General features: G+C 37.3%; 1 protein-coding gene across 8 annotated transcripts in view; it reads left to right on the forward strand.

Moving 5' to 3' along the window:
- CSPP1 (centrosome and spindle pole associated protein 1) overlaps positions 1–22,294 on the forward strand; it is a 61,823-nt gene that overhangs the window by 14,605 nt on the left and 24,924 nt on the right. For 5 of the 8 annotated variants that reach the window (XM_042035749.1, XM_042035741.1, XM_042035745.1 and 2 more), the window contains 10 exons: positions 1,088–1,189; positions 4,581–5,020; positions 9,121–9,222; positions 9,868–9,950; positions 11,708–11,801; positions 12,766–12,823; positions 16,463–16,653; positions 17,547–17,665; positions 18,663–18,741; positions 19,075–19,195. In XM_042035749.1, the coding sequence (XP_041891683.1) occupies positions 1,088–1,189; positions 4,581–5,020; positions 9,121–9,222; positions 9,868–9,950; positions 11,708–11,801; positions 12,766–12,823; positions 16,463–16,653; positions 17,547–17,665; positions 18,663–18,741; positions 19,075–19,195 (1,389 nt within the window). The remainder of the gene's footprint in view (positions 1–1,087; positions 1,190–4,580; positions 5,021–9,120; positions 9,223–9,867; positions 9,951–11,707; positions 11,802–12,765; positions 12,824–16,462; positions 16,654–17,546; positions 17,666–18,662; positions 18,742–19,074; positions 19,196–22,294) is intronic. The other 3 variants (XM_042035744.1, XM_042035747.1, XM_042035743.1) reach the window with 3 other exon arrangements.

The raw sequence follows: 22,294 nt of genomic DNA on the forward strand, positions 1-22,294 counted from the left end.
TAGGAAACTTTTTTGAGGGGAAAAAAACCAAAACCTGAAACCGTTTTGGAGAGCATTAGTCTAATCTGCAAAACTTTTAGTAATCTGGTATTTATGTGGTGGTTGATGTATAAATTATTTTTGTTTGAAATTTGCTCATGAGAAAGTAAATTTATGTAATGTTCAGAATTTTTTAATACTTTTACTTTTTAATTGGAAAATGCTGCAGCGGAAAAGAGCTTGATTCATAACACTCTAGTATAATTCTCTTTTTATCCTGTTTATGATTGTTGGAATTGGCTATTGTAAGAGATACCCCATGCTCTAAACGTAAGGGACTGATACCAAGAAATAATGCAAATTAGAGTTTGCTTTATCTGGAGACTTTTGTATTTCATATTATGTTATTAAACTATTGAAGTACAATTCATGTATATTTTTAGACCTGAGAAAGCTGGTTATAAATGTTATCACCTTGTAAAAGCAGCTAGGACAACAAGCATAGATCCTGTTTTTCTTGGTTTTCCTTGCATTCATTGCACTTTGGACTTTTTGGAGTCAGTTTAACTGTTTGTTTGAATTTAAAAGTTCAAGTTATATCCTAAGCTGTAATTGATACATTTTGTCTACAATTGTATTTGTTCTCCTGTTTTAATTGTGAGAGGGGCAAGTCACAACTAGCCTTAACACAAAGAAAGAAATTGTATGTTTGAAAATCAACTGTAAATACGTTCAGATTGGAAATGAGAAGGCAATTCCTAATTGTTGGAGAGCGGCTTTGGTAAATTTTGGAAAAAGCTTAGCAGAAGGAAACCTACCTGGTTTTAAAGATGGACCTTGATATACTGTAGTGTCTCTGGGGACTAGACTTCATGCCCAAGAAGCTGACTTCTGCTTACAGATTTCAGATTAAGAGAAAGTGCTATGCTAAGAGAAAATGAACTAAAACCTCAAAGTAATTCAAGCTTTATTTGTACATCACAAAAAATGAGAAGGGGGAGGGGGGCAAACACACAGTTTGCATTTATTCATTTAGTACTGCTGTTCTATGAAGTTAAAAGCTACAAAAAATGCAAAATTATGATGCCTTTTTCAATGCCTATTTTAGGAGAGATTACGGCTTGAAAGAAACAAGGAGTACAATCAATATCTCAGGGATAAAGAAGAATGGAATGAAAGGCTAAGGAAATTAGGGAAGAAAAACAGAGAGGTAATACAGTTTTACAGTCTTATTATTGACTCAGACATACAAAGTAAGACAAAATATACAAATAATGTTGTTCAATTAGGCCACAGTTTTATTAATGCATCTAAGCAAGTCCTGGTTACGACTCTCACACAGTGCAGTTCTTGATTCCTGCTTCTGTCATGTCTGTCTGGTAGAAGGATGCTTTAATTCATCTATGTGCCTGAAGCAGTTCTGTGGGTTGTTCTTGGTAATAAAAGTGGTATCCAAAAAAGCTGTCTATTTGAACAAAATGTTGAACTCCACATAGGGTTCCTTAGCTTTTATTTGTAGATTCTTTTTTCCTCTCTCGTGTAGAAAGCCAGGCAAGTGTAGCAGCCATCCAGAATACGGTGCTGTGCATTTGTGAATAAAGATCAAAAAGTCTTTACTGCTGAATGTGAACTAGACATATGCATAATTGAGTTCCAGTTCTGAGCTGAGGCCTTTGATTTGTATGGCAGTAAGCAGCTGGGACCACATACACACTCACCTCTGTTGGATGGGGGAGAGAATCAGAAGGGTGAAAGTAAGAAAAAGTGTAGGTTGAGTTAAAGACTGTTTAATAGGTAAAGCACAAGCTGCTGACACTAGCAAAGCCAACCGAGGAATTCATTCACGTCTCATGGGCAGGCTGGTGTTCAGCCATCCTCAGGAAAGCTGGGCTCTGTCACATGTAACTGTGACTTGGGAAGACAAATGCCATCACTCAGAATGTCCCCCGTCCTTCATGTTGAGCATGACCCTCTCTAGTGTGGAATATCGCTTTGGTCAGTTGGGATCATCTATCCTGGCTGTGTCCCCTCCCAGCTTCCCATGTACCCACAGCCTCCTTGGTGGTGGGGCAGTGTAAGAAGCAGAAAAGCCCTTGACATTGTGTTAGTGCTGTTCAGTAGGAATTAAATTATCCTGGTATTATCAACACTGTTTTCATCACAAATCTAAAACATAGCCTCATACAAGCTACTATGAAGAAATTTGTCTCAACCAAAACTAGTGCAACAGCCAATCGGATTTTTAGGTCTGATTAGCATTGTTGGGAGACTCTTAGTTTGAGTAATCTGGAAGCAATATATTGATCCATAAACTCTTTTCAACTTTAAAATCTTGTCTAGAATAGGTAGATTTCCTTTTTAAAATATTTTTGCCTCAGTTTAGTGATGGACTGTAATAATTTGGAACTTTCATCTAATGAAAGTTTCATTTCAGAAGTCCTTCCACTTCTTTTTAATAGGGAAATTCTAAAGTGTACAGTAGTGTGAGAGCTAGATTGTTCTATGAAGGACCTTGTATTTGTACCTTAAACCCAATAAACAGCTGAAAGTTTATTGTCTTCCTTATAGCAGCTGGCAAGTGCAAATCCCCCTATATTTGTAATTTCTGTCTAGAAGAATGTTTCTTGTCTGTCTCTAGAAAGATTGTTTGCTTATGAGAAACATCTTTTCCTTCAAGTGCATTGGAGTGTCAAATAGTTGAAAACTATCTTAATCTGTGAAGGCATCTATAAGGCAGCATTCAGGCTTCCTGTAGATGTTGAAATTGAGTATCTCATTCTTACTGCCTTCTTCAAGGTTTGGAGTGCTACACAGCAGTGATCTCTAGGAAATACTGGCAAAAATGCAGCTTGTTTTTTGTGCAACTGAACTAAGTCTCTCAAATTTTTCTAAGTGTTTGGGCACTTAAGTTTCCTAAGCTGACTTACACAATGAAATCTATCTAGGGACTCAAGGGATTTTCTTTTTGCTTTATTTGTCAGCCACTTAGACCTTTAAGTTGTATTTTTATTACTCTTGTGTAGAAACTATTTTGCTGTCAGAAAAGAACAAACAGGAAAAAAAACCTGGTCAGGATTTGTTGAGGTTATGCCATCTCTGAGGGATATTTGAGTGAGAGTCAAATTACATGTGACCTCCAAAGTTTGATCCAACAGTTTAGATAGTCACAGGATAAATCCTGCTCAGAGTAGTGTTAACTTCACAGTTTAGGTTAGGTTGGTCTGGCTTTATTTGGTTGATGTTAGAAAGGGTGGAGAATCCACAGTTCCTCTGGGCAACCCATTCCATCGCTTTAACTGCTTGATCTGAACTTCTGTCCTTCTGTATCCCGTTGGAATTTTCCTTTGCTGCAATTCCTTGAAAACCATGAATACTGGTGTCTCTGTAACCACCTTTTACATAGGGACTGCAATTATTAGTTTCTCCTGCCCCATACACACCCTCCTTAATCATTTTCCCGGCTGAATAAACCCAGCTCTGTCAGCTTCTCCTTGAGGAGCTCAAATACCTTAACCATCTCAGTAGCCACCCTCTGCACTTCCTTCAGTGCATCAGTATCTGTGGGGAGGGGAGGCAGAGACTGAGCACACTACACCAGAACCTAAATACTGAATAAATACGGAGCAGAGGAGAAGGGTCACTTACCTCGACCTGCACAGATACTGCAGCCCAGGGTGTGGTTAGCATTCATCACTGCAAGAGTGCTCTGCTGCCTCATGTTCAGCTCCTCGCCCACAGCTAACCCAGGCCTTTTTCTGCAGAACTGCTCTCTAGGTGGTCAGTGCCCAGCCTGTCCTGGTGCATGGCACTGTTCTGTCTGAGATACAGAGTTTTGCCTTTGCCTTTGTTGATCTTCATGAGCTTTTTGTCAGCATGTTTCTCCAGCTTGTCAAGATCCTTCTGAGTGGCAGTCATACCCTCTAGTGTATTGATCCTTCTTCCCAGTTTCGTGTCATTTACATCTTTAATTTATTTTTTCATTAAATTTTGTAAAGTATGAGTTACTGTTATCTTTATTCCATTGAGGAAAGATTAGATCAAAGATTAGTACACAGAAATACTGCAGGATTTATGCAAAACCATGGTTTTTATTAGGACTTCGTATTGAACACTAGTCCAGAGTGTCATAGGGTTTTTTATCTACTTAACTATCCTTTCTGATAATGACATTTCCTGAGGAGCAGAGACATTGAGTAAGAAATGCTCAGGTTGAAAGGTTGTGCTCATAGGTAAGAAGTATTGCAGACTTGCCTGAATCTGGATAGAATGAAGATACCTAGTCTCTTGAGGAAGTAAAGTTTGAAGTGTTTTTTTGATTCTTTGCACCTAAAAAACTGGAGGTCATATTGGAGTTCATAAAAGACCTGTCCAGTATTGATAGCCATTCTTCTGAAAGACATTAGATAAGAGGAACAGTACTCTCTTTTTCCTCAAGAAAAATGAATAAACCCCTAGTTTTTAAGCACTTCTTGAGGTATTTTCCTTGCTCACCTCTTACCTTTCTTCTTGATGAGGGTTTATTTGAAGAAATACAGAACTAAGGTTTTACTCAATGTGATTTGTTTATATTCAACCCTTTCAATATTGTTTCCATTAAACAGAATGAGATGCACAGGAATAAAACACCTATTGCTGTTACCAGGCTCCAGCCAGAACTACATAGAGAAGTCCAGCCCTGTAACACAGGTGCAGAACCTCCCAAGAAGGATGCCTTTACTTCCACCGAAGGTTGCGAAGAGGTGCTAAGTAAGAGATGGTTGGAGGAAGACAGGTACCACAGGTTAGATGATGAGGTTGAATTAAGAAGTCGACTATTAAATAAAAGACTTGATGAAGAAGTTCACAATCAAAGACATCGTGGATTTGCTAGCCAATCTGTAATTTCTACTAGGAAGCATCACAGACTTGATGAAGATGGTGATTTTGGGAGAAGATACTACAGAGGGGAATATGATCCTGAGACAAATGCAGAAATGGACCATAGATTTAGATGTGAAAGCACCTATGACAGAAAAACTCCCCGGAGTTTTTATTCTGAAAGGTATTCTTAGCTCCATTTTCTCCTTTATTTCTGTAGTGCTTGTTGACAAGCTATGGTTTACTCTCTTTCAATATTAGAGAAAATTCCCATGTGAAAGCAGGATTGTTGTACTTACTTACAAAAAGGACCTTTGCAATAATTTATAGAAAAAGTGATGAAAAATTGGACCAGTACCTTTATACATCATACATTAAGAAACATTTTATATATTATAGCAAACCAAGGGTACTAGAAAAATTACCCCAGAAGCAGCAGTTCACAATTCATTTTTATGAAGAATGGTTTGCCAGAAAACATATTTGAGAGCAAACCCCTGCACTGGGAACCCAGTGTTACCTCTGTTTCCTTTCTCTGTAATAGTTCCCCCAAGTCAGTTTTCAGTTCAGATTCCAAAACTGGTTTGAGCTTCAATTTTTGGTACATGTGACTATGTGTATAAAATGTAAAAGTCTATGTTTTAAAAATCCTCTTTTTTACTCCATGTCTTCCTAAATGACAGGCTTTAAACATCTGTGTAGTTGATGGCTTTAATAGGTGCTAATCTCTCTAATAACTACACAGGTTGAATAAATATTTGCGAAAGCCCAAACCGAACAAAAGAGGGTGTCTCATATAAAACATTCACCAGGAAAACTAATATTATGTACTGTTCAGTATTAAGTAGTCTTTACTGTGTTAACTGATACATCAGTTGGGTTACTTTGACATAAACTGTTAATCTTTCTCTTCTAGTTTACCTGTTTAAAAGAAAATAAAAAACGTACAGCCTTCTTAATCATTCAGGGTTTGGCATTCTGGCCACCTTTAGTGATTCCATTGCAAGAACTGGTTGCTTTCAAAACCAGATGGGTTGTGGTGGGAGACAGTACCAAACTTGAAACTGATTTGTTTATATAGGTAAATAAAGCAGTGAAGTTTATTGTAAATAAATTTTCAAATGATATTTTAAAGGTGTTAATTTGTTCCCTTTCCAGGTCTTGGGAACATGAGTGTTGTAATTATTTTTATTTGTGTTAAGCCTGTTGCCAGAATTATTTTCCTGCAATTGCTTCAATGAAGGAACCGGTGTTCTTCCTTTGCAAGGCAAAATAAACACTTTTTCTTTTTTCTAGAAATAATACTTCTATGAAAAACAAAGGCATATTGTACTGCTCTAAACAGTGTTAAATATTACTATTCTTTTTTGTTGGTAGTGGCTGGTGGATGGGTTAAATGATCTTTTGAGTCATTGTTTACAGGGATAACTTTCTGGATAGCAAATTAATAACTGGGGTGAGAGGAAATGCTCTTCTACTGTAAAAGCATTTTCTGAATTCAATGAACTCATATTTCTTTTCCAGTTTCAAATGCCAAGAGAGTTATAAAAATTTTTCTCCAAAAATAGCTCTTGATATTCTTTCTCAGCCTTAAAAAAAAGTAGAGGAAGTAAGTCTGTGGAAAAAATGAAATGTCTGGAAGTATTTGGGAGAGGCAGACTCTAATAAATGGGTTATTACAAAGTTTCAGACTGTGTGTTCTGGTGTGCTTCTAAAAAGTGTGTATTTATTCATACAGTGTTTCTGAAAAAGACTAGCAATGGAAACAGTGGTTAAATAGATGAGAGGAACAAGATTGCCCATTTTCTGCTGAGATTCAGAGAAGAGAACGCAAAATTCAAAATCTGTTCCATTCTGTAGTGTATTATTGGTAGAAATGAGCAAATGAGGTTGTAGGATAAAGTGGACTTGTCCTATAGCTTTTCAGAAAGAAAATTATTAGAAGCTGAATTTGATGTCTAAGAAAGGCAACCGAAATATTTTTCAAACTAACAGCAATGTTTAATTCCGTCAGAGAATTAAAGTGAGTCAGTTAATGCTCAGGATGAGTGTCCTCTTTTTATTAGGTAGCTGTTTGCCACTGTCTAATGCAGCTGGACACAGAGTCTAATATTTAAATAAAAGTAACCATTTGATAATGTTTGAGGGTTTACTTTGTTTCTCAAAGAATTTATACAGAATTATATAGATAAACTACCAGCAAGTATGGTGTTTGAACCAACCGTAGACATCATGTTGAATATTACTATACTAGTTTTAAGTTTTTCCAGAAAATGTGGATGGTGCTTATATAAGTATCTGTGACTAATATATCACCAGGCAATTCATGGGTTATTTGGAGAGACCTCTGAAACTGGTTTAGCACCATTTTTTCTTTTAAAAGAGAATAGAGGTGAGAGTCTTATCTTTGCTGTTGGCAGACGTGGTGCATCTTCTTAAAATAATCTTCTGGACCATCACCTGAATTACCTGAACTTAATTTTGTACATAAGATTGTTTATGGGTTTTTGTGTATATTTTCTACTAATGAATTTTTATTGAGAATTAATTTTCAGTATATCTTTATTAAATGTGTTTCTTAATCTGGTACTTTTTTCTCCTTTGCAAGGAGCTCCACTTAACCTCCTATGAAGTGCATTCAGTCTCTTCAAGGAGAAATACATCTTTTAGTTAGTTACAGCTCAGCTTCTGAAGAGTTAGCATTTTTTTTCTACATTTCAGGCAAAGTCAACTTTTCCCAAATACATTTGATTCATGATGGAAACTAAGTTTGAAAGGAGACATGTTTTTATTTGCTCTACTAAAGTTCTTAGGTTTTTATATGGGGGTTATTAGTTTGGAGAGGCAGATGGTCGTAACAGGACTTTTCAGAAGGGTTTCTGTTTTGATGGAGTCACAAGGTCTGTGGCATATTTCAACAAACAGAAATTGTGACCGGGAAGTGAGAAGAATTGCAAAACGTTTTAGTTCTTAGGAGTGGAATGACCCAGCTGTCAGGTCTGTCCTGTGAACAGGAGACAACAGCTTCTTGATTGAATTGGGCCAACATGTCTGGCCCTGCTGTGCTAAGCTGGCTGCTTTTTACAAAAAAGGTTGCCTCTTGAATTCCAAGGTTTGTTTCTTTGCTTCCTTCCTGCATCGTTTCATTACACTGGGGACTTGGCTTTCTGTACCTGACTGTGTTTCAGTCTTACGTGACCAGCCTTGTAAGGAGCAGATTGATTGTTGTCATAAAGATGATCTTGATCATGAAAGGAGATCATGTTATACCAAGAGGGTGAATGTTGTTCTTTCATGTTGTTCTGGTGGGTTGTTAAGATGCAGATCAATGTTTAATAATCTGCTTGCATCCTTTTGCCTTTGGTTATTGACTTCTATTTAAATTAGAGATAGGCAGAGCTGTGGTTCTTTTTATGTAAAAGAATGAGGTTTTTTCCCACATTTACCTTGGTTTTGGGGTTTTTTTTGTTTGCTTAATAGGAATTCCATGCCTCTGTCCAGCTCTGGAAAATATATAACTTTGTTAGCATTTGTTGGGTACTTTATTTTTCATTGAATACCTATTTTTGCCCTGTTTTGTCATGATAACTTGAAGTCCTCATTAAAGAGTTGTTACTTTGCAAGTCAAGAAAACCTTGTAAATTCTACCACCCCAGATCTTTTCAGGAATAGCTCCCTTGTGTCCATACAGTATTTGGCATCTTTGAAGTTACTTGAAGTTTCAATCATATGATTTCACTTCTTATGTAGATGACTCAAATTTTAGCTCCTGAATTTTTGTATTTATGGTTTTGCCTGTCTCTTGTCTTGATCAAAAGTCACTTCACCCTTTCAAATTCTATTGGGTGGGCAGTGAAGTGTAGATTGTCTTTAAAGAAGCTTTTCATATCTGAATTGGCTGTTTCACCAGCCTTACCCAATAGCTCTGTGCCAAAACCTGCTGAAGACTTTGCTGGCTCCTGGGGATTAAGAGCAGCAAGATCTGTTTCAATTAATGCAGTGTGAGTGTCAGAAGCCCTTCAGTGCTCAAAACTCTTAACCAGGCTCATTATATAAAGGCTGCAGGAAAGCAGGCTTGGGAATTCACACTCCAGACAAATAGCTGCCCTGACAGTGCTAGCAAAGTGAATTATTTCTAGAAAATTGGGGTGATATTTTCAGAACTGGTTCTGCTGTCCAGTGTGCATTCAGGCAGCAGATCCATTTGCATGAAACTGCTGAACCTTCCATTTCAGATTGGCTGTTTCTAGGCAAGCATAGCTGAGTATTTTCTATTTCTTTAAGGCCCTATCTGAATGGAATGGTAAGAGATGTACCTGCAGAATATGAGGATGAATTAAAGGAGAGAGCACGTGTGCGGCCGATCTCAAGAACTGCAGATTCTAGGTGTGGTATACTGTGTATTTTTCTGATAATTGCACTGCAAAATTGTGGTGAGAGGAAAATGTTGGCTTGAAATCCCAAAACATCATCTGAAATGCCTGGTAGTTTTTTTCCTGCAGCTACAATATAGTATAACAAGAAAAATATGTTTCCTCTGAAAACTGGCATTGAAGCTTGCATGCCAGTTTTCTTTTTGAATTAATAGAGCACCTATTCTCCAACTGATGACTTTTATTGAGTCAAATAATGTGGAATCCTGTTTTGATAGTAGTTTTGAAATTCCTTTTCTTCCTCTTGTCTTGGTTTTGCACGTCCTGACGTGATCTAAGTGGGTGAGGCAGAAGCAGAACACTTGTAAAATCCTTACGTAAACTCTTGACTGGCACCATTCAGTCTGTCCACATGGTTGAAGTGCTCAACTGAGTCAGTTTTTCTGATGGCTTCAGAAACCAAAGGCAAATGGGAATTGTGAGAAATGCCTTTTTGCCAGGCAGTTTCTTCTTTTGCTTGGGATATTTCTTTGGATTGTAGGAAAACTGTTTGTCATAAATGTGTCACATAGTGATGTAAGTGAATCTGTCATGTTTCCCACAGACTATGCAGGAGTTTGAGTTTGATCATTCCATTTTCTTTTTCTGTCTTTGCCAGAAATCAGGTACAGATTAGTTCTTCAGCTAATGAACAGGCCAAGTCTGCAGCTGAAATGCGGTATGCAACAGGCCTTGTTCTTGGTATGTATAAAAACCTAACTAAAAACACCAAGTTAGACTTACTTTGCATATATTATTTCTGCATGTGAATAGTTAAAAACTAGAAAAATGAGCTTTTCTTTTTCCTTGTGCTAGTTGTCTCCATGATTGGTAAATGAGTATTATTTACATAGAGAAACTAAAGCAAAACATGTTCCTTTTCCGCTTTAATGTTACAGGACTTACTAATTAATTTTGAAGAGCCCGAGTTTCTTCTTAGATTTCATTAACTTTTTAAGGCCCAGATAAACAATTAAATTATTTTTACAAAATGAAATATGGGAGAAATCTTAACCTCTGTATTGTTAAAGACACAGCTTTATAGTGAATTTTAATTGCAGAAATATGGAAAATGGTACTGTTCACAACCCTGGGCGAGAACAAATGATTCTTATTATCTCTCCTGTAGTCATAAATTTTAGCAGGAAACACTAGTATTGAGTGTAATAGAGAGAAATACTGGTGAAGACATAGCATTCTTAGCTGAATTCAGGAAACTATAAGGTAAGAATAAAAACTCTAGTAGTTCTTCAGATGGGAGCTTTTGAAGGCAAGCTAGCTTTGAAATGTGGAAAAATAGATTAAGAGTTGTCAGAATAATATCTGTTTATTTTTTCATTTGAATTTACCTGATCTTCAATGCTATATGTGGCAGGTCAGGTTTTCGGAGCTGTTTAAAGGCAGCAATGAACCATTGGTGTTGTAGCAGTCAGTCTCTGGTCTGCCCAGTCATCTCATTTGTAGTAACCTGACGACACAGAGGTGTGAATTTGTACTCCTAGCAGTCCTAGTTAGAAGAGTATTGTAAACCATGTTGTGAAAAGATTAAGTAAATGGAAACTTGAATTTTTTGAAAATGAGAAGTGATTTCAGACTCCCCCCAAACTCACAAACCATGAGGTTATCTTGAGCATTTTGGTCACTTTGTAGTCCCAGCACAACAGTTAAATAAAAAAATCAATCAGTCATGCATCAGATTTTGTTGCTGTTGATTATTTGGCTTTTGTTTTAGTTTCCAGCTTCTTTCTCTTTATTATTCAGGTCTACTTCACCAGAAGTCCACAGTTGCTTTCTGTACAGAGTATGTTAGGAGTCTTTGTGTCCGATAGTCATACTATAGAAAGTACTGCTGATGTTTTTTGGGGTTTGTTTTTAAAATAAGAGAAGACCTCTGCACATATTGTGGGGGAACCACCACAAACAAAGTTTTTGGTGTTCCTTAAGGTCTACATGAGCTGTTACCATTATTTCCTTTTACATACATCCTTTTACATCAGTCGGTACTTTGCTAATTCTTAGTAGTCATGGGAACCATCCTAAAAGTGGAGCAACTTGCTTTCCTCCCCATGGGTTTGACTCCCTTCAGTTTTAATTTTCATTTTTATCCAGAGCAGTGCCTCATAATTTTGGAGTGCTGTAGTGTATCTTCCTTAGGTGAACATTAGAAAAAAAAAAAAGTTACTTTTTTTAGTTGCTTTTGTATCAAATAGCTTTGAAACTGTAGAAAACCAGGCAAACTAGGAAAGTAATAATGAAAGTTCTAGTAATTTTGATCATCATACTCCAAACAAATTGTGTGTTAAAACCAGAGATCTATTTTTTTAAAGTCAATAAAGATCCAGTGTTCGCACAGTCTGCTGTGCTTCAGTTTTTAAATTGACTGAAAGACAATGTTTTTGTCCAGTATCTTTTGTGTATTTTGTGGAGCATTTACACAAATGTGTGGTCATTTCCTTTAGGTGGTCAGGACCGAGAACTTCTCCAGAGAAGAAAGGAGAAATACAGACAAGAACTGATGGAACAGATGGCTGAGCAGCAGCGAAATAAGAGACGGTAATGGAAAGTTACTGTATTTTTTAAAGACAATGGCTGAAATTTAAAGGCATTCCATTAATTCAGTGCAGTAAGAAGTAATTTCATAACTAAGGGATTCCAGGTAGCTGAGTAATACTGCATTTAATTAAACTCATTGTCATGAGAGATTTAGTTTATAATGAACATATTCACAAGCTTTCAGTGAAACAAAGAAAAGCCAAATACTTTTTCATTTTTAAAACTGATTTTTAGTTTCTTAAGGGTAAAGAAGCTTTAACTAAAGTTATCTTTTTTTGCTGGTACAGGAGTGCTTAACTAGTTGGCAAAGTTGAAAATTAGTTTTGTTTTTGCCCTCCAATTTAGGAAAGTAACCTTTCATTTTTAAAGCATTTGATCATCTGGCTTATGCAGAATAATAAAAAATTAATTTCTTCCTTACCTATTAGTAGCTATCTACTGAATAATAGTATGGATACATAAAAACACACAGCAATATTAGAGAAGGGATAAGGAATTAAAAATTGCTCGCTATTGACAGTCTCACTGTGACAAAAATTGTACATGCAGGACAAGCCTGAGCCCAGAAATTACAAAACAGTATTTATTGCTGCACTTTCAAATCATTCATTTCTATGTGTTTAATATTAACTTCTTGAATGTGAATAAAGACAAATTTTTTAGAAATGTCCTGGAAAGTTGTAGTAAAAAAGAATTGTGGTGGTTTCTCCTTTTATGGCAGTTGGATTTTTACTAGGTGAAATAGCTGATAGCCAGATACTTCTTGAGAGTTCTGTTTATTTACCAGTATTATATTACTTCCTTCCCTGACTCCAGAAGAAATCAAGTGGAATCATTGTCTTCTGTTATCCTGTATTTTCAGAGCTCTTTGAGCTACAGAGTTGTGAATTTGTGTTTTGAAAGAATGAATATAGTTGTTATTGCTTTCTGATTTGATCCTTTTTTTTAAAAAAAACCAAAACAGTGAGAAGGAACTTGAGCTCTCAGTTGCTGCTTCTGGAGCTCGAGACCCAGAAAAGAAGGTAAGAAACTTGGATTTTCTTTCATCTATGTAGCCTCTTCTTTTTTTCTTACATGCACACTGTGATTGTTCAGTCACAAAACTGTACAGTTGTGACTGAGCTGCTATAAAATGATAAATGTTGGGCTATTTTCTTTTTAATAGGGCATCAGTATATAAGAAAATTGAAGCCAAGGATGATAAGGCTGTGTGGTGGTTTAACCCCATCCAGCAGCTGAGCCCCACAAGCAGCCGCTTGCTCACTTCCCCACCAGTGGGATCAGGGAGGGAATAGGAAGGGTAAAAGCTGCAAAACTCGTGGGTTGAGATAAAGACAGTTTAATAGGGAAAGCAAAAGCTGCACACACCAGCAAGGCAAAACAAGGAATTAATTCAGTGCTTCCCATGGGTAGCCAGGTGTTCAGCCATCACATGTCTTGGGAAGACAAACATCCCTCCAAACATCCCCCTCTTTCTCCTTCTTCCCCCCACTATATCTACTGAGCATGATGAGCATGGTCTGGAATATCCCTTTGGTCAGCTGGGGTCACCTGTCCCAGCTGTGTCTCCTGCCACCCTCCCAGGCACCTCCAGTTCCCTCACCAGCATGGCAGCACGAAAATCAGAATAACAAAACCATCTCTATATTATCAATCCTGTGTTCAGCACAAATCCAAAACACAGTCTCATAGCAGCTACTGTGAAGAAAATTCACTCTTCCCTAGCTAAAAGCAGCACAGGCTGTAAGTCATTGCACATGCTTTCAGTTTAAGAGGAAAATACTTTCATGGAAGTTATTGAACATTTTCTTTTGCTGTGTCCAAGTGGAAATTTGTACCAACAGTGGGTATCATGGAAAGAATACTTAGTGTCCAGTGGTAGCCTCTTCCATACACACAGTAGTAAACTTTCTTTGGGAATGCAAAGTATGCTTTTCTCTTTCTTAATTAAAAAAAAAAAAGGTTGTTTTGCAGATGAGTTGATCTCATTATAGCAGTTTTTAATTTAAAATTTGTAAATTTTTTAAAGTGATCCAATATAGTATTTAGGATTACAAGCATTTTTACAGGATTTTGTAAAAAGCAAGATGTTTAGTATTGTGTTGTTCATAAAGACTTAATGCAGAGTTACTACTGTCTCCAATTCCTTAGTAAGGTGATGATTACATTAAGAATTTTGATTAATATGTATCCAGGAGTAGGTCATCAGCACAAGTAACATCAGGAGGAGACTGACAGACTTGCAGAGACTGACAGAACTTGTATGATTTGCATGTACATGCTAAGTGCCCAAAGGCATTACAGGTTGCGTATGGTGGAGATGTGCTGCTTAAGATGCAGGGTGGTAACTTTTGTGCAAGAATAGACTGGTTATTCATTTAACTGGTTACTGGTTTAAATTATCAATAGTGCTGGTTTGGGGGATGCTACGACACTGAATGAAACTTGGGCCATTTCTGGGGGGTTCAGTAGAGGTGAAAGAAGGCCCTATTTGCTAGAAAATGTAGATGAATGAATAGCTGTAAAATGCTATTAGTCAGGTCCTTGTGGGTCCCTTCCAACTCTGAATATTCTGTGAAAGCATTTCTTTCTTTCTGTGAAGCTTGTAAGACAGGAGACTAAGAACGCACAAAGACAAGCAATGAAGCTGAATCAAAATTCTTACTCCTAAATGGGGAGAGTGAATACCTGTCTGGTTGCATGTTCCTGCCCTCCCTGCTTAAAGTGTCTGTCATGCTTGTTCGGTCTCAAACTGATTCAGTTTGGTTATCTGGCAAAAATCTGAATCTTTTTTGCTGCTTAGTTTGTATGGAGAGGTCAGCTGGTTGATCAGGGATTCAGATGGTGAAAGGGAGAGGGATGGAGTGTACAGCTGGGAGACAGGCAGGAGAGGAGGCAGAACTGAGCAGAGGATGCTGGCTCTTCTGGCTCAGCAGGCTGCAAGGTCAGTATAAACAGTACTGTGTAATCAAAGCTGACTGTGCAGAAGCCTGCTGTGCTGCAGCACTCAATATACCATACACATCTCAGTCAGAGTCTGCAAAGTGCCTGTCGTAGGAACAAAATTATATCTAGAGTAAGTATAGGGCATGCATAGTGTTTTAAAAGCACTAATTTAGCTGAAAGCCTTCAATTAAGTTGAATTGCTACATTCATTAAGCATCAGTCACTGCTAGCTTTAAATTGGCTCTCAGGGAGAGATTCTAATTAGGTGGATTTCTTGATTAATTACAGGTTGGTTAAATAGCAATGCCTAATTAAGAATCTATAAATGTAGACTGTTGTGTATGCTGCTTGTTTAAAGTGAAACGATCCGTAGGATGAACTGAGTACTGAAGTCACATCTGAAATCAGCTCTAGAGTTGAAATCTGGGGCACTTTGGGAACAGTTCAGATTAAAGTTTTTAGTGAGAAAGGCTGTTCTAAATGTTCTGCTGCTCAAGACACTGGATTTGAAAAGACAAAAAGTCTGTAGACCGCTTTATGAAGTTCAGTTGCTTTAGCTAATATCTGTTACCTGATTCTGTATTCACATCTAGAAATTTGAAGTTAAATGTTATAAACAAATATTCATGTCTAGTAGATTTTGAGAATTTTTATCCAAACGCTGTAGTCCATGATTGGCGAGTACTAACTGCCTTGCATACACTGTCTTGCAGCTAAGAGATGAGGAGGTAAAGATTTAATATTTTCTTGAAATATTTCCATATTGTAGGGTATATGATTTTCTGATAGATATTTAATATGTAGCTGGTTTCAGGTCTTACTTTCTCCAAATGCATGTTAGTTGAAGAACTTCAATATTAGGACCAATAAATTCAGAACAAAATCTCTTTTACTTGTACACTGTATGATTCGTTTCAATTTTCCTATTATATTGCCTTATTTAAACAAACATTAGAATAGTTATGCAGAGCAGTTGCTATAAGGGCTTTCTGGGTTTGATAGGATAATTCTGAAACTAACTGACTTGCATGCCTTCACATTATTTGCATGTTGCTTTTGACTCTCTTCTGAGGCTGCCAGTTATCAATAAACATTTGCTACTTCTGTTTTAAAAAGAACTCCCCCCAAAAATTCGTAATTGTTGTGGTTGAAAAAATTATTAAGATCAAAGGAATTTAAAAAATAAAGTAATGGTATTGCAAGGAAATGTTTATTGGAAAAAGTCTCAGTGTGTATTTGATTTTAGTTTTAACTGACTATGAGCTATTTCAATCTTGGGGTGGAGGGGAGGGATTTCAGAAAAGTTTCCTATGCATTATATGAGAATACTGTCACTATAGAAAATTGGCAGCTGTAGATAAACTGTTCTACAGACAGCTGTGGAAATGTTCTTTTTTTCTGGACATGAACTAGATTTCTGAAACCTGTGATAAGGTTGCTTTTTGTAAATCTCTGATAAAAGTTCATCAGAGATTGACAGAGATTTCCTTGTAGGGTTAGACTCCAAGTAGATCACTGGGAGGAAAAAATGCAGTTTCTAGAAATTTGAACAGCTAGTTGTGATCCTGTGTTTAACCCAACGTAAATGGAGGTTCAGAATATTTCCTAGTAATAAAGTAACTGTTTTGGTTTGGTTTTTTCCCTCTCTCTTTTTCTGAAAAAAGAGAGGTTTTTTCCCTCTCTCTTTTTCTCTTACTTCTATTTTTTTCTTTCAGCCAAATAGATTGAAGCAATTTGGCTTCACAGCAAGAGCTTTTGAAGAGAAAGTACCTCCTGAAAGGCCCAGGGTGGCTTTCCAAACTCCAATGCCTGCCCGTTCAGCCTCTCCAGTGAATGAAGACTCTCAGAGTGATAGAGACTTTCAGAGGAGTCTAGTCAGCAGTCTTGGGGAAATGGCAGCTCCCAGGTGCTTCATCATCATGTTCGTTTTGCATGTTAAAGGAGATTGTTGTTTAGCATGTTATAACTGCTGAGGTAGAGCTCAGTGGTGCTGCTGATCATTCTCCAAGGAACTGATGAAGGTAGAAATAGTATTTTGACAAGTAATGGAAAAGTAACTGCGTTGAACTGGAATAAACTTTTAATGTCAGTTTCTTCACAGTTTATTTGAAAAAATCCATGGAGGCTGGATTATCTCTGCAGGCAGCTCTCTTCTAGTGGATGTTTGTGTAGATAAGGATTGTAGAAATTATGTCCATGCCTGTAATATTGAATCACGTTGTGAGGATGCTTGGGCACATGCCCAGCAGAGTCCGTGTTTTCAGAAGGCTGGTATGGCATGAGTTTGGCCCCTGCTAATTGAGCAGTCTCCCAGGGCTGAGCTCAGGAATGCACTGTAGGCAAGGACAGCTTACACTAGATGGTGTGATTGTGACTAAACTATTCAGGGAGAGAAGGAGCTTCAGGCATGTGGCTGAAGCTGTGCTGTGCTACTCACCCTTTGACCAGATTTTGCCTTGTTTTCTTTATTAATGTAGCCAGGAAGTACCATTAACTGAGCCACTTAAAGAAGGTGTGCTTGTTTTCTGTTCCTTAGATCCCTGGAATAGTCTGGGATCATGTACTACTCCCTCAGGGAAGGTTAATTCCCTACTGAAACTTACTGCATCTTGTTCCTGCATGCCACTAATGAGAGGTCTTCAGCTGAACTGAATCTGGAATTTTTCCATAATTAATTTTCTTTCTATTCCTGTCCCCACTCCATTCTCTTTCTCTCCTTCTCTCCTCCACCCACTTCTTTTGATGACATCTTTTCAGTTGTACAACAAACCAAGGAATTCTGTCCCTTTTTTCTTTAAGGCTTGCACCGTTGCCACCGCCTCCACCACCAGTTTTGACAGACAACTATAAAACACCTTATGATGATGCTTATTACTTTTATGGGGCTAGGAATCCTTTGGATCCTGCTCTTGCATATTGTAAGTTGATGATTTTAGGTGGATTGGTTGTTAGAGTGATTCATATGACTGCTTTTAATCTAGTTAAATGATGGTAGTGTAGAACTTGTAACAGCAAATTAAACCCGTTTTTTAGAGGCGTATTGAATGAAAAGGGCTTTTTTTCAAATACTGTTTTTGAATGAAGTAATTCTCTCCAGCAACAAAAAGGGCTGTGACTTCCAGAAATCTTGTTCATCACTTGGACAAGTTCTAATCTCAGATTCTTTGCTGTTACTCCTTCCAGATTATTTTCTTTATAATTTTGATAATTAAAACATTATTTCCTAAAATCACTTAAATAATGATTAATTACATGCTTAGGCATTGTTATGATTTCAGATATAATTGTCAATATTTTAAAGATATTTATTAATACATTAAAATATTAAAATAATGTCTGAAGTAATCTACTTTTATATTTTAAGAATTTCTTTTTTGTCTGTCCTTTGACTGCTTCATGATGATCTCATGATTGAAACAATTGTGATGTGTGTAGGGAGGGACTGGATTACGTGGTGTTTGTTTTTCTCTTTTTTTCTTCTTCTTTCTTTTTTAGAGAAAAATCCAGAAATACTTAAAAAAAATTTTTGTGCTACCTTCATAGCAAAGGTAAAAAATAAGGAGAAAAAAACCTTAGAAAAATAACTCTTTTACTAATTTATTTGAATGACATTTGGAAAGAATGAGGACGAGTGTCACCATTAAGCGAGTAATTTAATTTTAGAATATTTTAATGAAGTAATTTGTAAAATTTAAAGAGGTTAAAGTTGAATTTAAGAAATGGACTTGTACCTTGGCATTGTATTTTTTGCTTTAGAGGGCATTCAGGATTAGCTAAGTTTGTTACAGAAGCTGAGAATTCTGTTTGTTCTGCACTCACAGAGTTTGAGCAGTGAACTCTGTTCTTTTAAATAATGAAAAATATTTATATCTGAGCATTCAAAATTTAAAATAGGGTTTATTTTTTCACTTGCAGATGGTACAGGTATGATGGGAATGCAACCCACACCTAGTCTGGATCCTCCTTTAGGCCAAGCCTCAGTAGAGCAGTCCATGTAAGTATTATCTGTATCATATTCTTTGTGTGTATTTTTCTGTATTGATATACTTTTTGTGTTGGTAGTATTTTGCTGAGAACAGATATGCCTTTGAAATAAAATGTGTTAAAGACAACTCTTCAAACTTCTAATAAAAGATTTTTATCTAGACAGTAGAAGAGTTATTCAGTGAACTGCTATTTTCATATGGATTTAAGAAAATGTTTGGGATTATAAACTGCCAGACTGTGGGAAAGAACAGCTCTTAACTTCAGGAAGGGATTTTTTTTTAATTACCCCACTTTGGACCCTGTGATGTTTTCCTTTTATATGTGTGATTTTTCAATTTAGAAATAACATTGGACAGAGGAATACAGGAGACAGACAAAGAAGCATGGGAGTGTATTCAGAAGAAAAAGCAAAGCCTTCCAAAGAGGCAACATTATCTTATCAACAAGAATTACAACAGCAGGTACTGAGTGATAAAGTTTCTGACTCTTTATTCTTCTATTTTTTGACATAAAATGGTGGCAACTCTAGTACTCTTTAAGACAATTTTATTTAGCTTACAAGTAAAAAGCTTTCTAAACTCTTCTTCCGTTCATGACTTCCTTCCTCTGACGCTGCTTTAGCTCATTTTAGCTCTTCAGGTGGACAGTAAGCTCTTCAAATTTTTTGTCAGAGGCAGAGAGAATGTTAAGAATGTTACAGCAAACACATTAGTTCCAGCCATGTAGCTTTATATTATTATTTTCATGAGCATAAGCACCTGCATCTTAAAAGGAATGGCTTGTATTGCTCTGATATTCCATTATTGCTACAATAATTAGGAACAGTCTAATTTCAGTAAGTTCTTCATGATCATTTGGGCACTAATTCAAAGGCTTGCCTCATGTTTATTTCCAGTGTGTTTGTAGGTGGTGTCTTAATTCTTTTCAGCTTCTTTTCTGAAAGACTAAACAAATTTTTCAGGTCTCCTGTTCCAGTAGACATCCAAGTCCTATATTCATTTTAGTGGCCTTTTGCTGCTGTACCTTGTGGGAGTTTTTAGTTATAAAATGTATTTGACCATGATGAGACATGTCTCTTTGGAAGAAATTTTGCTAGAACCCAGTTCAGTGGCACTTAACATTTTCTTGTTCTATTTTTTCTCTATTTCTTTGGTAGCGGTAAATAATAGGTATAAAAATACTGTAGTTCTAATTATGATTGTGCATAAGGAATAAATGAGAGGCTGCCAACCAAGGTCGAATAAAGAATAGAATAACCATTTAGGAATAGTGTCAGGTACTGTACATGTGGTTCTCTGAAGGCATTTTCTCACTACAGTCTCAAGTAAGTTTTACCTCCCTATATGAGAGACTCCACAGATCTAATAAATGTGGCATGATACAGTCTTTCAAAGTTATTATGGTTCAAAGCAAACAGAGGGTATTCTTTTTTTTTCCATAGACAAACCCGACTGATGATTTTTATAAACACTTGAAGGGGCTAGATGGGTCTTCGTTGACTCATTATATCTCTTAAAAAATTGTGATTACTTGGTAAATGGAAATTATAGAATCATAGAATGGCCTAGGTTGGAAGGAAGCTTAAAAATCATCCTGTTCCAATCCCCCTGCCATGGACACCTTCCACTAGACTAGGCAGTGTGAAGCCCCATCCAACCTGGCCTTGAACACTTCCAGGGATGGGGCATCCACAGCTTCTCTGGGCAACCTGTTCTAAAGCCTCACCACCCTCATAGTGTTTTATTTAATTATATTTATCTAATGAAACGTTTATCTGATGCACATGAGAAATAAACTTAAGAAAATTACAGTAACATATTTCAACTACATAAATAATGTTTTAAAAGCTTTGAGTAGAAGATGGACTTTTTAACGGCTGTTCACTTTATAAATGCTACAGTTATTAGGAGACTTAGTTCCATAGATGATTTTGAAGAAAAAGAGAGCAAAGCATATGAACATTCCTGTGTTATATACATCGATCATAATGTATTACTGCTGAAAACTATTTTATGAATGATTATAGAATTGTGGAACATTCTGTTAAAGCATTTATTATTAGGAGTCACCTCCAGTCTAAGTTTTGGTTAAACAAAACATACCAGATTGAGAGAAGCAAGTGCAGTAATATTGTAGAATTTTGCCTTTTTAATTTTCAGGCAGTATAAAAATTTGTATCAAAGATCCAAAGATAAGGAACTTTTGATCTAGTGCAAATGTCAGATGTGAACATTTCTGGAACTTGGAAGTCTGTAGTGGTTTGGTTCAAAATATCTATTACTTACTTATTTTATTTCTGTGAGATAAGAATTTGGAGAAAGCAAAGCAGGCACAAAACTTAAAAGAATATGAAGAAGTTTTTTAACAGACCTAAAAGAAAGAAAAATAGTCAGACTAAACCTTCAGGCTACTTCTCCTCCCCCCACCTTTCTCCCTTCTCCCACTGACAAAGTAAAAAGACAATCCTTGAGATTTCCAGTCAGTTTACCACTTCTATAATAACCTTTTTTCAGTTCACTTAGGGAGAGGAGTCTCTCTTGCTCATGCTATGGAGACATCTCCACAAGAAACAGTTATCTCTTGGCTTCAATATCACAGCAAGACAGCCGCCCGGGTTGGTTCTCTGCTCCCATGTGAGAGTCTCTTCCCCTAACTTACTTTTCCCACAACTGCTTTCGAGGGTCCAATCTTGACCTACTGGGGTACCATTTTAAAGATGAGCTGTTCAGAAGCAAAGGTTCTCTTCACCTATCTCTGGGAGCATCTTCATCTCTAGGAATAGAGGCCCTCCTCCTCCCCTGGGAGTAAGGGTCCTCATCACTTTCATCTCTAGGAACAGAGGTCTTCTCCTTCCCTGGGAGCAAGGGTTCTCATCAAATTATAGCTACTGTCATTTGCTTATTTCAGCACAGATACTTTTGCTCACAATTACAGCTACTGTCATTTGCTTATTTCAGTACAGGTACTTTTGCTCACAATTACAGCTACTGTCATTTGCTTATTTCAGTACAGGTACTTTTGCTCTGAATTGCAGTTTGAACTCTTCACCCCCCCCATGCTTTCATGAAATTACAACAGGCACTCTGATGTATCACAGTCCATCACCACCATAGTTTTACAACAGAATTTCAGCTTCTAAGCTTGAAGCATCTCCTCTTTCTCCTCCCTCAGGGTTTCAGCTCTTCTTTCTTTACTGACTTTGGTGTCTCTATGGTGTTTTCTTCACTTGCCTCCACCTTTCCTCTTCCTCTGGCTCAGGAGAGGATTGATGTCTGCGGCTTCATCTGTTCTGGAGGAAACTTACAGCACTAAAGGTTTACTCTCACCCGGCCCCACAGCTGGAATTCGCTTATCGCTGTTGGTCACATGAGCTTTGCCGGGCAGGGGGCAGCAGCCCCAGATGAGCCCCGACTGCACCAGAGGCTGCCCGCAGGGAGCAGGGGCTGCCTTCACGGAGCAGGGGCTGCCCGCAGGGAGCAGGGCTGCCCTCACGGAGCAGGAGCTGCCCTCACGGAGCAGGGGCTGCCTTCACGGAGCAGGGGCTGCCCGCACGGAGCAGG

Source organism: Corvus kubaryi, unplaced genomic scaffold (assembly GCF_017639235.1).
Source record: "Corvus kubaryi isolate FWS band 111438036 unplaced genomic scaffold, C.kubaryi_AGA036_p1.0 37385, whole genome shotgun sequence".
Lineage (NCBI taxonomy): Eukaryota > Metazoa > Chordata > Aves > Passeriformes > Corvidae > Corvus > Corvus kubaryi.